The 16,918-nt window shown below is 38.0% G+C and overlaps 1 protein-coding gene across 1 annotated transcript; it reads left to right on the top strand.

Annotated features, from left to right (window-relative positions):
• Window positions 1-10,853: 10,853 nt before the first annotated feature.
• LOC112763939 (uncharacterized) lies at window positions 10,854-12,005 on the top strand. Its single transcript, XM_025809478.1, has one exon. It carries the CDS (start codon window positions 10,854-10,856, stop codon window positions 12,003-12,005), a length of 1,152 nt encoding a protein of 383 aa, XP_025665263.1.
• Window positions 12,006-16,918: the final 4,913 nt, after the last annotated feature.

Raw genomic sequence — 16,918 nt, 5'->3', positions numbered from 1 at the left:
ATTTAATTAAATTAACTTTTGTTCAAGGTAAAATCATATTCGAGTTAGCAATAATAGCTACTCATTAAAAAAAAACTAGATACTAGAACATACTTAGTGTTTTATTTTATTAAATATATTTTGTTTAGTTTTCTATATAAGTAAAAAATTAATTTATGATAAATCTAAACTTTATTACATTTTGTAACGGACTCAAAATGTCAATTGTGTCCACATCCCCTGCACGGATACCATTACCATGATACCCGTGACGACTGGCGAAACGGGTATGGGATTTTTTTATGTGGGCATTAGAGTGGGAGACTAGGTCATAATATCTTATAAGTATTTTTTTTATGAAGAGACTCGAATTCGTGATTTTTAAATGAATATAAAAAAAATATATTATTTGAATTATAACTCGTTGGCATGATATTTTATAAGTATTGATAAAGTATTTTATAACTAGTTGACCAAATTCAGTCAATCAAGACAACCCCGAATAAATAAAGTATGGGATGTTGGTTACTTCAATTAAGTGCCCAGTTAGCTGTATAGTACTTTAATATTTAGGGTTTTGTTTTTTAAGGTTATTAAAATTTAAAAATACAAAATAAGAAATTAAGATTTCATTAACTTTCTGTTTACATATATATGAAGAGTAATTAACAAAGATATATGAAAGTCTGACCCTTAAAATAAGGAAAGCAAAGCATAAGTAAATCAACTATGGGAATATCAGCTAGCTAACAAATAATCAATTAATATAATTCAAAACTTAAAATATAACTATTTATTGAATTGAATTTAAATACTGCAATCAATTTTTTCCTAAGCACATGATATTCAATTTTTTTTGGTCAATTAATAACACTAAATTTCACAAAAAATGCTAATCAATCTAATTTATTTTGAATTTGTTTATTCCTTTTCACAGTTTTTTTTTATTCTTCATTACAATTTAATTTAGAAAAATTGTGTAAATTTAAAGTTTTTATTTTATTTAAGTAAAAAGTCCCTTATCTATGTCAAATTGTTGTCATTTAAAAAAATTTTACTTTAGAGTCCTGCTATACATAAAAGTCTTTTTGACTTACAAGTCTTTTTGACTTACAAGTCTTACAAGTTGCTACACATACAGGCTTTTTAACGCGTTATTCAACCGTTTCCTATTTTCAAAGCGCTACACTCACCATGTATTATGAATGACTCTTCTTCTTCTTCTTCTTCCTCTTCCTCTTTCTCTTCCTCTTCCTCCTCCTCTTCTTCTTCTTCCTCTTCTGTTAGTTGGATAATTAGCTTGTTAATTATAGAGATTAGTTTTTCATAATCAGGTTAGTAAAATTAGTTATTCTCACTTACATGTATGTATATATATGTGACAGCAAGATTTGTAATAGTTAAGAGAAAAGTAAATGAAAAATACTGAAGGCACTTTTTGCCCCCAATTTTCTCTCTCTCTTCTACAATCCCCTTCTTCTTCTAATCAACAATTGGTTCAATCATGGACGCAGAACACAGCAGTTTTAACATGGTGCGGTGAGCGCTCCATGGATTGAATCCTTCGTTTCTTTTCTGTACTTTCTCTGTACTCCTTTGTACTCCCACCTCTTGATTTCTTCTCTTTCCTTAAACCTACACTATAGAGTTTGATGAGAGTTTCTCACTCCCCGATTTTGCGATTTTGCTGTGGTGAGAATTCCGATCAACGGGATTAAGGGAAGAAGATTCTGAATCGGTCATTTACTAGATTCATTGATCAAAGATTTCAATTCCTACTCCAATGGATTCCAACCACACCCCGAATCTTGGAAGCATCGATCTCCAACTTTTGGCCCAAATTGTAGCGCAAATCACTAGTATGCAATCCGCATCGACGAAATCATCTGTGAGCCCTCATCTTGATTTGGCTAGTCCCTATTATTTGCATCCAGCGGACAGTCCAGGTAACCCCTTGATTTCTAGGGTTCTTGATCATCAGAATTATCACAATTGGTCGCACTATATGCTGTTAGCGCTTAAATCAAAGAACAAATTGGCCTTTATTGATGGTACTCTCCCGAAGCCACCTGTAGATGACCCGTTATTTGAGGCTTGGGATCGTTGCAATACTTTTGTCATCTCCTGGATTCATCTTTCTCTAAGCAGTGACATTGCTCAAAGCGTAATGGGAAATAGTATAGCCAAGGATTTATGGCAAGAACTCAAGAATCGATTTTATCAAGGGGATGTCTTCAAGATTGCTGAGCTCCAAGAGAAGTTGTTCTCAATCAAGCAAGGTGATCTGTCTGTCACTCATTATTTCACCAAACTCAAAGGAATTTGGGAAGATTTGGAAACTTTCAGACCCCTCCCACAGTGCAACTGCACACCGAAATGCACATGTGTCTTTGACACGGTTAGCAATTATCGAAAGGATACTTTTGTGGTGCGATTCTTGAGGGGCCTCAATGAACAATTTGGAAGTGCTCGATCAAACATTATGCTCATGAACCCTCTTCCCTCCATTGATTCTGCCTATTCAATGATGCTGCAACAGGAACGACAATTTTTGGGCACTGACATTACTGAGCCGAGCCCTTTGTTGAGCACTGCTTCATCACACACTTTTCAGTCTCGAGGCAGAGGACGCGGGAGAGGCGGTCGAGGACGCGGTCCAAGTGGCAGAGGAAGTTCTAAGCTCTGCGCCTACTGTGGTAAAACTGGACATCTCATCGACACTTGCTACCGCAAGCATGGAATGCCTCCGCATCTTAAGAAACAGAACCAAATCAATAATCTCACTGCTGAGGATGATGATTGCAGTGAACCAATTAGCTTGTATGAGAATCAGGGGGAATCTTCACATGCGAAGTTTACTTCAGAGCAAAAAGATGCATTACTGGCCCTTTTGCAGCATCATGGAGCCAAGGTCAATCATAATATGAATCAAATTGCTCCAGCCAATGACACCAATCCTGGTGAGCATCACTATGCTCTCATGTCCATTTGTTCACAGCACAATGACTCCTGGGTCATCGACACTGGAGCCACCATACATGTGACATATAAGTTAGATGCATTTGATTCGTACCATAAAATCAAACCAGTAAAAGTTAGATTACCAAACAACCAAATCATCATTGCATCTATTGCGGGTCGTGTCATTTTCTCAAAATCTTTATACCTTACAAATGTCTTATACATTCCATCTTTTGCATACAATTTAATTTCTGTTTCACAACTCATTGCATCACTTGACTGCCAATTTGTTTTCAACAAATTTGGTTGTGAGATACAGGACCTTCCAACATGGAAGATGATTGGAGCAGCTGATTACTCTAATGGCTTGTATACACTGAACACCAGCACCACCATACATAATACACTTCAATGCAGCTCACATGACACCACGATGCACAACACCGAACTGTGGCACCTCAGATTGGGCCATGTTCCTTTCAATAAATTGCAACTCTTACATGATTTGTTTCCTTCAATTTCTAGTTCAAACTTTAATAAAATTGTGGCTGCAAAGCCGTGTGATTCTTGTCAATTTGCCAAACAAAAGAGACTCTCTTTTTCTACTAGTCATAGCAAATCTAATGCAGTGTTTGACATTATACACATTGATATTTGGGGTCCTTTGAATATTCTTTCTACTGATGGTAACAAGTATTTTCTCACTATAGTAGATGACTACAGCAGATACACTTGGATATTTTTTATGAAATTAAAATCTGAGACAGAGAGACTGATTAAGAACTTTGTAACCCTCATTGAAAATCAATTTCACAAGACTATAAAATGCATTCGGTCTGACAATGGCAAGGAGTTCTTAATGCATGACTTTTATGCAGCCAAAGGCATATTGCATCAAAGGTCATGCGTGGCAACTCCACAACAGAATGGAATAGTAGAACGCAAGCACCAGCACATACTGCAGGTAGCTCGATCCATTCTATTTCACTCTGCTGTCCCTAATTGCTATTGGGATTTTGCCGTCGCTCATGCTATCCATTTGATCAATAGATTGCCAAGTTCCATCTTAGAAAACAAAACACCTTTTGAAATGATTTTTAACATCAAACCAGATTTCAAACATTTAAAAGTTTTTGGTTGTCTCACTTATATCTCAACACTTGCAGTTGGTAGGATGAAACTCGATAAACGGGCCAGAAAGTGTGTTTTTCTAGGATATAAGGAAGGGACCAAAGGTTACATTGTTTTAGATGTACAAAGCAAACAATTATTTGTGTCAAGAGACGTCGTGTTTTTTGAGTCAAGTCTGCCTTTCACTGAGGCAGCGCTTCCCGCACCTCCTATATCTCATACAATATGTGCTAAGCCCGTTGACCCATTTCTATACACTGAGGCTTATGATGCCACACCACAACATCACGATGACCACAATTCACCCAATATTTCATCACACTTGCCTCCCCTTTCACAAAATTCACATCAACAGATCACTCACACACCATTGAGGACTCACACGGAGGCTCTCTCACAACCTCCTCTATTAACTCCACTCAGAAGGTCCTCAAGGATCCACAAACCACCACGCCACCTAGCTGATTTTCAGTGCATGCAAACCTCTAAACTTTCTATTGCACAATCATCATCATCCTTGTATCCTCTTTCACATTGCATATCATACCATAAACTCTCATCCACTCACAAGGCATTGTCATTGGCTGTTTCAAATGCATCTGAACCTTCATCTTATGAGGAAGCTGTAACTCAAAAATGCTGGGAAGAGGCCATTAATGTAGAATTAAATGCTCTAAAGTCAAATGAAACATGGGACCTCACCCCTCTTCCTCATGGCAAGTCTACAATTGGTAATAAATGGGTTTTTAAATTGAAATTGAGGCCTGATGGATCTGTTGAACGCCACAAGGCCCGGCTGGTTGCAAAGGGTTACACCCAAACTCCTGGTTTTGATTTTTTTGACACATACAGTCCCGTTGCGAAGATGGCAACCCTTCGGACTCTCTTGGCAATTTCAGCAGCTAAGAATTGGTATTTGCAACAACTCGATGTCAATACGGCATTTTTACATGGCGATCTGGATGAGGAGGTCTATATGAGACCCCCTAAAGGTCTTCATCTACCAAGACCGGACCTAGTTTGCAAACTCAAAAAGTCTCTCTATGGCTTAAAACAAGCCAGCAGGCAATGGAACGTGAAACTGACTTCAATGTTAGTTAGTTTGGGGTACAAACAATCCATCAATGATTACTCTCTCTTCACTAAACAATCTGCCAAGTCGTTTACTGCTGTTTTGGTTTATGTGGATGATTTAATACTGACAGGGGATGACCAAGATGAAATAAGGAAAACAAAGATGGCTCTAGACAAAGCATTCAGCATCAAGGACATAGGTGATCTCAAATATTTCTTAGGCTTGGAAATAGCTAGGAGCAACAAAGGTATCTCTGTTTGTCAAAGAAAATATGTCACTGATTTGTTGAAGGACTATGGCTTGAGTGATGCCAAACCAGTTAGTACTCCCATGGAGTATACATCAAAACTGTCCAGATCAGCTGCACCTCCGTATGACGACATTTCAGCATATCGCAGATTGGTTGGAAGATTGGTGTATTTGACCACGACAAGGCCGGACATTTGTTATGCAGTTGGCAAGTTAAGTCAGTGTTTGGACTGCCCTACAACAGCCCACTATCAAGCTGCGATTCGTGTGTTGAAATACCTCAAGAATACCCCCGCTACTGGCCTCATATTCCCTACCTCTTCCGACCTCTGTCTGAAAGGCTTCACTGATGCTGACTGGGCATCTTGTCCAGATACCAGGAGGTCAATTTCTGGGTATTGCTTCTTTTTGGGTGATGCTTTAGTTTCTTGGAAGAGTAAAAAGCAACCTACTGTAGCGAGGTCATCCTCAGAAGCCGAGTATAGAGCCATGGCAGCTGGTGTGTGTGAGGTTCAATGGTTGTCCTATCTTCTACATGATCTTAATATTCCTATTACTCAGCCTATTCCCTTTTATTGTGATAACCAGTCTGCCCTTTATATTGCTGCGAATCCTGTATTTCATGAAAGGACTAAGCATATTGAGGTAGATTGTCATGTGGTGCGAGAAAGAGCCGTGTCTGGGTTAGTTAAGTTGTTACCTATCTCAAGCAAAAATCAAACAGCGGATATCTTCACCAAGGCCTTAGCACCTGGTCCTTTTCAGAATTGTTTTAGCAAGCTAGGCCTGTTCGATTTGTATGCTCCTCAATTGAGGGGGAATGGTACCAGTGATTTTGTTACTTGATGATTGAGATGTTCCCTTATTGCAAGTTAGTGATATGGAATTCTCCATTTCTCTAACTTGAGGGGGAATGTTAGTTAGTTAGATGATGTCATAGTTAGTTTTTTTTTATTTTTTAACTCCAAGTTGATATTATGACAATATGCATAACTATCAACTTAAGGGGGAATGTTAGTTGGATAATTAGCTTGTTAATTATAGAGATTAGTTTTTCATAATCAGGTTAGTAAAATTAGTTATTCTCACTTACATGTATGTATATATATGTGACAGCAAGATTTGTAATAGTTAAGAGAAAAGTAAATGAAAAATACTGAAGGCACTTTTTGCCCCCAATTTTCTCTCTCTCTTCTACAATCCCCTTCTTCTTCTAATCAACAATTGGTTCAATCATGGACGCAGAACACAGCAGTTTTAACATCTTCTTCTTCTTCTTCTTCGTTTTTTTTCGATTTTCATGGTTTCTTAAATCAAGCTTTGAAATCGTTTTGAAGATAATGAAACTTCAGAAATACACCCAAACGATTACAAAAATACACCCAAAAGATTACAGAAATACACCCAAACGATTATAGAAATATACCCAAAAGATTACAGAAATACACCCAAAGGATTACAAAACTACACCCAAAGGATTTAAGAAATACACCCAAAATTCGTTGAAGTACACCTTATGTATAATTCAGAACTATTTCTCTTTCTCCTCCTCATCTTCTGCTGCTTCTTCTTCTTCAAAAACGATTCAAGAGCTTGATGTCAAAAAACAATGGAAATCGAGAATAACGAAGAAAGAAAACAGAGAGAAAAGCACATAAATGAAGAAGAAGAAGAGGAAGACGAGGAAGAAGAACGTGTAGCAAGAAGAAGAAGAAGGAGAAAGAGAAGGTAAGAAACGAAAGAAAAGAAGAAGAAGAACAAGAAGAGGAAGAGGAAGAAGAACGTGCAGCAAGAAGAATAAGAAGAAGGAGAAAGAGAAGGCAAGAAACGAAAGAAAAGAATAAGAAGAAGAAGAAGATGAAGAGGAAGAAGAACGGTTCGAAGCGCGTTTTGAACGTTAGTTTTAATTGGACTTGTAAGGTTTACAAGCCTTAATCGCTTGTATGTAAAGAATTTCTGTTTACTTTATTATCTTTTCTTTTCTTAGCATCCATAAGTTATATATATTTTTTAGTATATTATAAATGTTACATTTCTTAATGATAAAATTTTTAGAGAGTTTATAAATGTGAGATATTCCTAAACATTTAAGCTAGTTTTTGGCATTAAATTAAACCCGTCTAATCTCAATTCTAATACTTTTTAAAATAAAAAGCTACTCTCTATTCTATTGTATTAGCTAATAAAAAAATTACTGCATAATAAAAAAGATGGAAAATATTAATTATTGGACAACTATCTGGTGGACTACTATCTTTTCTTTTCTTTTTTTTTTTTACACCAAAATTTGTTCCATTTTATTATTTTGTGTTCAAGTGAAGCCTACCTGCCCCATATTCTGATTCAGCAATGAACGAGTGTGATGTGATTCCTATTTGTGTTACTTTTCTCTCCAATTCGTGCATATGCAAAGCACTGTTTGTTATTCATGATTTGTGTTACTTTTCTCGTGCAATCTAACCACCAGGATTTTAACATATCAACACATTCTAGACTAAAGTGAATTTAGGTACTGTCCATTTGTCTTTCACATTCACATACACCTAATATTCACGGATTGAAAGCATGTAGCTGTTTTGGAAAGATTCAGTTAAATTGGATCAGAATTTTGTTACTGGCCATGCAGATTCAAATAAAATTGAGCTGCACAATTTTTGTTCTGAATAAAAGTAAACACTCAATTGAGTACGATATTTCATTATACGTATTAATTCGTTATAAAAAACCCAAAGCAAGTTCAAATTAAATAATGCAACTTTGATTCAATAACAAGAGCTTATGTAGGTTGGAAGGCAAGAGAGTAGGAAATATGATGAATTAAGAAAGTCAGAATTGATGAGTTACGTTTGTCACGTTGCTGAGAAAAATTCAACTTGTTGAGCTGGAAAGAGATGGGGGGTGTCATTGATTAGAATGTGGGTTGCGTTGTTTATAAGCTTAGGAATTGAATTTTTGGGACCATTGAGCAAATGGGAGTAACATTTTCAAATATGCGTCGTTTTCAAGTCACAGCCAAAGATATTTCCACCAGATTTGGTGGGGGCACCAATCAGTTAAACTTTTTTCACGGCACTCCACATGCATCTTTATCGTATATCCCATTCCTCCCTTCCTTCTATGCTTCCACCATTTTTTATTCTTTCCAAACCCTTAGGACAAGGAACAAACACTCAAATTATTTTTACCATTCTCTATTTATGTTACTCTTATTTACAAATTAGACAAAATATAGAAAGTATCGTGATTAAATATATATTTATTATTAAATTACAAAATATCTATTTGTTTTATAATAATTCTTTTTTGAAATAAAAAAACTCAACACATTAAAGTGGAACAACAAACAAAAGATCAAAAAAGCTCAAAAAGTTCAATCTCTTGTCATCTCTGACATTGAAATCAAAAAGATCAAAATCAGTTCACTTTTTGTAGCTTAAAAATGTCCTCTCTTATATGTCCTCAACTCTTGCTTCTCTTTTGTTGAAGAGCTAGCAAAATTTATAATTTTTGGTCAGCACTTTTAGCTATTAGGCCAAATTTTTTAGTTTAGCAATCTAACAATATATTTTTTAAATATTATTAACTAACTACTTGTCAAAAATAATAAATTATACTAATTCTTTAACATTTTTCATTTTTTTAATTTGATTGTAATGTTTAAGCTTCCACAAAGTTAATATTCTTGTATTATTAACATATATATTAAATAAAATTTATATTTTGTCAATAATAAATTCAGTATTTTTTTTATTATTTACGGCATCTTTTAATTCTATAAGACAAGAATTAATTCGTTGTTAATCAAAATTTTATTTAAAAATTTGTCATAACTTAATAAATTTTAATTTTATTTTTTTTTTAAGCAAACATGCAAACTAATTATTCAATCAACTTAAATTTGTTACAGAGGAAAGTATCTATTCTTGTCATTTCGAATGGTTTATAGTTTAGAGGCGCATAGGAGAATCAAAATAAAGGTGAAAGAACTCATATTCATCATTTAATTTTTTGGGGGAAGAGGTTGGAATGTTTCTAAAGAGAGAGCAGGTATCATGCGCCTAAAGCACTCCTTCTTTTGTCATTTACCTAATTCACCACAAACTTTTTCCTTTACTTTTCCCCTCTTTCCACAAAACAGAGAAAGAAACGCGATCCCTTTTTTCGCTCTAATTCCATTTCATTTTTGTCCATATATCTCAGGATTTTTTATTTAAATAAATAAAATAAAAGCATTAATTACTAAAATAAATAATTAATGAGATGGCATTGCATGTATCTTGTTTACACTGTAAACGAGATACATTAATTGTTCATGATGTTTACAGTGTAAACGAGATACTTGAAGTTGTGTCCCACCGGCTATAAAAGGATGTGTAATCCTTGGTATTTCTCACAAACTTTTCGTATCATATTTTTCACAAATACAAGGCATTAATGGTCAGTAGTAGTCCGTATATAGTTGTGCTTGTGTATCCCGATTGACATATGAGAAATGACGATAATGGGGTGACATTTGAGTGCGAGGAACCGATATTGTTTCGCACTCAACGTGTAAATACGTTGTCGGATTTGAAGAGTTTGATATTGAGCAGGCTCGGTGGTACAGAAGCGAGGGAGATCGGAAGGGTGGCGTATAGGTTGCTAGCCCCCATGGGTAATGAGTCTTCCAGTTTCGACTATTCCAACCACAAGGCGACGAGCATGTGTGAGTGATGTTCGACATCATGGTGGAGCAAGTGATGGAGCTGTCTGCAGAGCTGGGATACAGTGGCGATGGTCCTTCTGTACACTCGACCTATGTGCAGGACAACCGACCCCTTGCACTACCGCCCATTCATGTTGCTGTACCATTGGATCAGGCCGAGGAGTGCGAAGAGGAGTCGGACGAGGATTACGTGGCGGACAGTGGTGATAGCGACTTGTCCGATAGTGGGGATGAGAATAAGTGTGTTCCGGAGACACCCGTTCCGACTGCGGCCCGCCACGTCGTGCCTCCACCTCTTCCAATACCGGCACTTTCGGCAGTTCCGTCTCACTATCATAGTCTGGATTTGGACGCCATGCATGAGAGGACTCCGTTTCTTGACACGGGTGAAGAGGATTACAACCTAGACGGCGGTGTAGAGTTTCAAGTCGGCCACAAGTTTAGAAGCCGAGAGGCAGTGTTTCAGGGTATCAAGAACTACAGTATTGGAGGAGTGCGGAGTACCGAGTGATCGAATCGGACCGGTTAAAGTACCATGTGCAGTGTCGTCAAGCTGATAATGGGTGTCAATAGAGCCTCAGTGTGGCCCTTCGTCAGAACCTCGGATACTGGTAAGCTTAAGTTTACATGTGCCTTTCATTACTTCTATACGATATACTAAGTAGGTATACGACATGGCTGAAGCAATAATGTGTTGTTGTGTTCAGGGAGATTCGGAGGGTGGGTGGAGTGCATAGTTGTCTAGCACCCACCATGTCTCAAGACCATCGTCAGCTAGACAGCAGTCTGATCTGCCGGGTCATCTTGCCGTTGATTCAGTCCAACCCCTCTGTCAGCATTCTGGTTTTACAAGGAGCGGTCCAAGCAAGCTATCACTTCAAACCGTCCTACAGAAAGGTGTGGATGGCCAAGCAGAAGGCAATTGCACAAATCTATGGGGATTGGGAAGAGTCGTACAACAAGGTTCCCAAGTTGCTTCAGGCACTGCAGAGCTATTTTCCTGGTACCATTTGTGACTTACGCGTCAAACCATTCTACGATGGACACCTCCTGGTACGTGACTGCAGTATGTTCGACAAGGTATTTTGGTCTTTCCCGTCATGTGTCGAAGCCTTCAAGCATTGCAAGCCCTTTGTCTCTGTAGATGGTACGCATCTGTATGGCCGGTATGATGGTGTGTTGCTTATTGCGATGGCGCAAGATGGGAATAGCAACATCCTGCCTATTGCTTTTGCCATCGTAGAGTCTGAGAGTATCGAGTCATGGTCGTTCTTCCTAATTAATCTGAGACGTCACGTCACTCCACAAGACAGCCTGCTGGTTATCTCTGACAGATCTCAGGCTATCAAGGCCGCGCTTAGCTCTGATGATGGTGGATGGCATCCCTCCAGAGCCTACCATGCTTACTGCATAAGACACATGGCTGCGAACTTCATGACTCGGTTCAAATCAGCCGAGGGCAAGAGGTATCTCATTAACGCTGCTTATAGTCCAAGCCAGGCCGGTTACGAGTGGTACATGGATGCGCTGAGAGGAGTCTCGCCTACGATGGTTGACTGGGCTGGTCATTTCAGGAAGGAGATTTGGTTACAACATTGCGACAACGGGTGTCGATTTGGTCACATGACGACAAATCTGTCCGAGTGCATCAATGCAGTGTTGAAGGGCACCTGGTACTTGCTGATTTCTGCCATTGTGCGGATCGCATACGAGAGATTACAGAAGTTGTTCGTGACAAATGGCAGAGAGGCACAGTCACAGCTCGCTGCTGGATGCCGATTCTCACAGAAACTATTGGCCGCCATTGAGAAGAGCAGAGAAGGGATATCGAAGATGCGTGTCACTCACTGCGACAGGCGGGCATCGGTGTTTGTTGTCGAGGAGCTTGAGCCGTTTGAGGGATGAGGGGTGGGTCCTTCCGTGTTCGGCTATCGGACGGCACCTGTGACTGTGGCTTGTTCCAAGTCCTCCACTATCCGTGCCGTCACGCACTAGTTGGGTGTGCCGCTGCTAGCATAGTGTGGGCCTCGTACGTGCATCCTGTGTACAAACAGGAAGCTATTTTCAAGGTGTACAAGATGGAGTTTCTCCCTATCCCAAACGAGTTGTTGTGGGTGGAGTGGCATGGAACGAAGCTGTGTCCTAACCCAGTAATGCGTCGGAAGGCAACTGGAAGCAAGCATGGACCCATGCTTATAAATGGGGGACACTTGCCCCCAGTGTCATTTGATTTTTTTAAACCAATATATATATATATATATATATATATATATATATATATATATAATATGTGTTTATTTTAAATTTTAAATGATTTCACTACAAATAAACTAAGTCCAATTATTAAAAGTTTAAGATCATTTTTATCTTTTTATAATTTTGATTATTAGTTAACCTAATTAAATTGTCTTCTTCTATTTTTAAATCTCAGCCGTCACTCATTTATTCTCTTAAACCCTTTTCTTCGTTTCATATTTTCAACCTTCTTTTTCTATTCCTTGTCTAGTGGTCATCTTCTCTTCATCAAAAGGTAAATTTTAAATTCTCTATTTTATTTTATATAGCTCTCTATGATTCTATGTATCTTTCAATTTCATTGTTTCTCTTTTTGATATTTTCAATTGCAAATTTTAATTCAAACAATTATAGTTTAGGTATTAATCTATTTTTTTATTCTCTTCATAAATTTATATATTTTATTTTATTCTCAATTTATTCATCCTAATTACTTGTTTTATATCTTTTGTTTTATTATATGTACTTATGTTGCATATAAAATTTTAAAATAAATTGATTAATTTACTAATTTAGAATATATTTTTTATTTTTAAATATAGTAATAAAAAACTATTTAAATTACAATACATAATTAAATGGATGTATAAAATCTTTTATCTAACATTATATTAAAATTAAATTAAAAATATATAATAAATTTAATTATTTTTAAAAAAAAAAGAAAGAAAAAAAATTGTAAATTATGTTTTTATTATTTTATATAAACATACTTTTTATATACAAATTTAATTTTTCTTGTATTTATATATAATTCTAGTTTCAAATTATAAATACTAGTGTACCATTAGTCATTAATGTGCTAATTGATTCAGTTTTTTATTATTAAATGTGTATAAAAAATTAGTTAGGATAACAAATTTTCTATAATATAATTAAAATATTTTAAGTTCAAGTTTTAAAAATAAAAAATATTTTTTTATAAATTATATATAATAAATAGTATTTTAAGAATAAAAGTGTTCACTAACTTTTTTTAATTTTTATATCTCCATATAATTAGTAATGTTTAACAAATTTTATTTTAGTGTATATATTTTTGTCCCCACTCCTAAAATATTTTGGATCTGTCACTGACTGGAAGGCCCGTGTCCACCAGGTTTCGGAATGATATGGATGAGACTGAACGACATGAGAAGCGGTGTGGCATGTGTAGGCAATACGGTCATACTAGAAGAGGATGTCCTAATCAGCCCACGAGAGATATGTAGGTCACCCTAGGGTTGTATGTTTACCAAAGTTGGCATGTATTGGTCTTGTTTTTATATAGTGCGTTATCTAATGTTGTAGTAACAATGGACGTAAAACATTGTAACTTCTAATGAAAGGTTTAATGACGTGCCCGTCCCTTTATGATGTGTTATTTTTTTTTTTCCTTGAAAGGAACAGTAACATAAACGTAAATGCTCATAAGAACAAGAATTTAAATATCAGTATACACAAACTAAGTACCACAAATGTAATTGTCCAATTAGAATCCAAATGTACATACCAAACTACTAAGTAATCAAAAATACATAGATAAGGTTAATGCAACTATGGTACAGACAATACTATAATCACTGTCTCTGGTGTAGATCCTGGTAGTGGCGCCTGTGCCCAGTGCCACATGGGGGAGGCTGAGCCTGTCGCCGAGGTCTAGCCAGTCAAGGATCCTGCTACATCTGAAGACGAGACGGTTGCCCTCTCCTGACGATGGACCTGTGGCAAACTGGTGTAACTGAATCTGAGTCTGCGGGTGTGGAGCGACCGGTGGGGTCACCTGAGGCTGGGACTGGCTCAGGTACATGCCATAGTCGTGGGAAGGGGGTATTGCATACTGGCTGCCTGGCCGAAGGCCCGTCCCGTATGAGGAGCCAGATGCCGGTGAAATCTTGGCATCCAACTGGAAGTCTGGGCAAGGGCTGATGGGTGATGGTCGTTCGCGATGCCAACTTCCATGCCTGTGCGAAATGACTCAACTAACCAATCCATGATGGGGGACTGCACCGTGTGTAGGAAAGCGTCGTCAATAAGAATCTCGTCAAGAAAGACATCCTCCTCCTGATGGGTCCCGGATGTACCTCCCTCGTGCCAACCTGGTGGTGATGTATCCCAGGCTGGGCGAGCCTGCTGCCCACCGGAACCGAATGAATGCCACGCTCCGTGTACGGATGGAGGGGGGAGGTGGAAGAGTCAGTCCTGTAGGTGACGTGACACCGTGAACTGGTACGTCCCCCAAATCCTCGTGACGGTCGAACTCCGCCTCCTCCTCTGACTCTGCGTCACTCCTAGCTTGTCGAGGCCTGGCCCCTCCTTCCTGACGGGGTCACTTGGCCGACGCTCTCTCTGGCCCCGCTCCCTCCTAGCAGGACGGCGAGTGTCCTCTCTGACCTCCTTCGCATGTCTCCTCCGATCCGGCATGCCCCTCAGAAGGGTAACATCGTCCCTCGGCTGGCTGGCTGTGGGCTGAATGTCGGGGGGCAACTCTACCAGCCTGGAGTCCTCCAAAACCTCCTGCCCAGATAGGTGCCTCACACGGCAAGCCCCACGCCACCAATCGTAGTACTCGCCGGTTGGCCTAATGTCGATCGTAAAGTGCACGGTAATCATGCGACCAGGCTCGAACCTCTGCCTCCAACTGTCGTACCACTGCTGGAGTCGCTCCGGCCACCAGACATCCTCATCACGACCAGTGGTGGTCAGATACCTATGGTTAGACATATTAAGTAAATAAAATAGTATGGCTTTCAGAACAACAACACAACAAGCAAGGTATAATTTTGAAGAAATTAACCACATTCATACCTGTCAAGATTCACTGGAATCCCAGGCATTGGCTGCTCCCTATTGAACGACTTTTTCCTCTACGCTGCCTGCTGTGCCACCACCGGAGGCCTGGCACTAAGGAGCTGCTCCACCATGGCCCACGTCTCCGTGTTGTACCACCTACCAAAGTTACGCAGGCACCCCCAACGGGGTTCCCGTGTGCACGTAGGCCCAGGTGATACACCACGTCCTGCAGGGTGATAGTCACCTGACCCCACGGGAGATGAAACGTGTGCATCTCCGGACACCATCGCTCCACGAGTGCTGAAATAAGGGAATTGTCAAATGTGAAGTCCCTGAGCGGCATTGTGTCGCCGAATCCGGCCTCAGCTAGATACAGGACGATGGCGTCCGGTGGAAGAAGGGTATGGTTGACTCGTCGGGGCAATAGAAGGCGAGGCCTCTGCGGAATGCAAAAATAAATTTTTAACCTCTAAACATATAATAATACATTTTTCTACTCTACTTAAGAATAACGTACTACTACTACTTAAGAACATACTACCATGTGTCTACTCTACTGTACAGCTGTCTCTAAATTACTTATGTCGGTAAGCAAATCCTAATTAAGTAAAAAAAATTGTACGCAAGCAAATATTGTTCTAAATTCATCATACATTCCAACCCCTAAGGCATTTTACTCAGTGCTTGTCACTACGCGACTACCCTAACAATGTCCACATACTTATTAGATTAACCGAACATAACACGACTTACCTCAAAGTCGGCTGTCCCGGCGTAATGGGAGGTCTCATTTAGTCTGTTGATGTCTCCATCGTGCCCCGCCTGGCGTGCCATCACCGTATCAGACTCAAATATGGTAGGAAACGGTTAAAAGAGGAGAGAAATAGTTTAACTAGGTCAAAGTAGGGTCCAGGAACATGCTATAAACGATTTCTATTTATAGGCGCCATTCGATCTTATCTCGTTTACAGTGTAAACGAGATAAAGGTCTATTTTGTTTACACTGTAAACGAGATAGCCATGACGCAGCTGACATGTCATATCTCGTTTACACTGTAAACGAGATACATGCAATGCCATTTCGTTTACAGTGTAAACGAAATATGACTAATCGATAAATATTTTTAAATTTATTTATTTCGGTAATTAATGCTTTTATTTTATTTATTTAAATAAAAAATCCTATATCTCTTGATCTCAAAATAGGATTTTTTTTTACTGATATAAAATAAAAAAATATTTTTTAAAAAAATTATTTCATTTTTATTTGTTATTTTTTTTTAATTTAAAAAAGTTAGTCTAAGTTTTAGACGAACTTCAAAATATAACCAAAAAAAAAATCATCTTTATTTGTTAGAATTTTTTTATTAATTTAGAGAAGTTAGTCTAAATTCTAGACGAATTTTAAAATGTAATAAAGTTCCTCTAGACTCTAGACGAACTACATAATGAATATTTAATTATGATGTAAAATAAAAAAATAATAATAAAAAAAAGCATGTACAGGCAAGAAAGTCCACCCAAGGCTAAGGCAAATTTCACGCAATTCATCTAGGTTATGGACCGTTACATTTGCTGATGTTCACTTAGGCTTAGACGAACTTAACCAAATTCTAAAAAATAAAAAATAAAAAAATCCTAAAAAATAAAATAAAGATATTTTCTTTTTTTGAAAATATTTTTTTTTTATTTTATAACAGTAAAAATTCCCTCATCATTGCTTGTGGGTTTTGTTAATCTGAGGCGGCTAA

This window comes from Arachis hypogaea, chromosome 17 (assembly GCF_003086295.3).
Source record: "Arachis hypogaea cultivar Tifrunner chromosome 17, arahy.Tifrunner.gnm2.J5K5, whole genome shotgun sequence".
Taxonomy (NCBI): domain Eukaryota; kingdom Viridiplantae; phylum Streptophyta; class Magnoliopsida; order Fabales; family Fabaceae; genus Arachis; species Arachis hypogaea.
This window is presented reverse-complemented; position numbering and strand designations above follow the sequence as displayed.

Bases quoted from the DNA above. Each gene is read 5' to 3' on its own strand.
- LOC112763939 (XM_025809478.1), top strand. From the start codon at position 10,854: ATGTCTCAAGACCATCGTCAGCTAGACAGCAGTCTGATCTGCCGGGTC.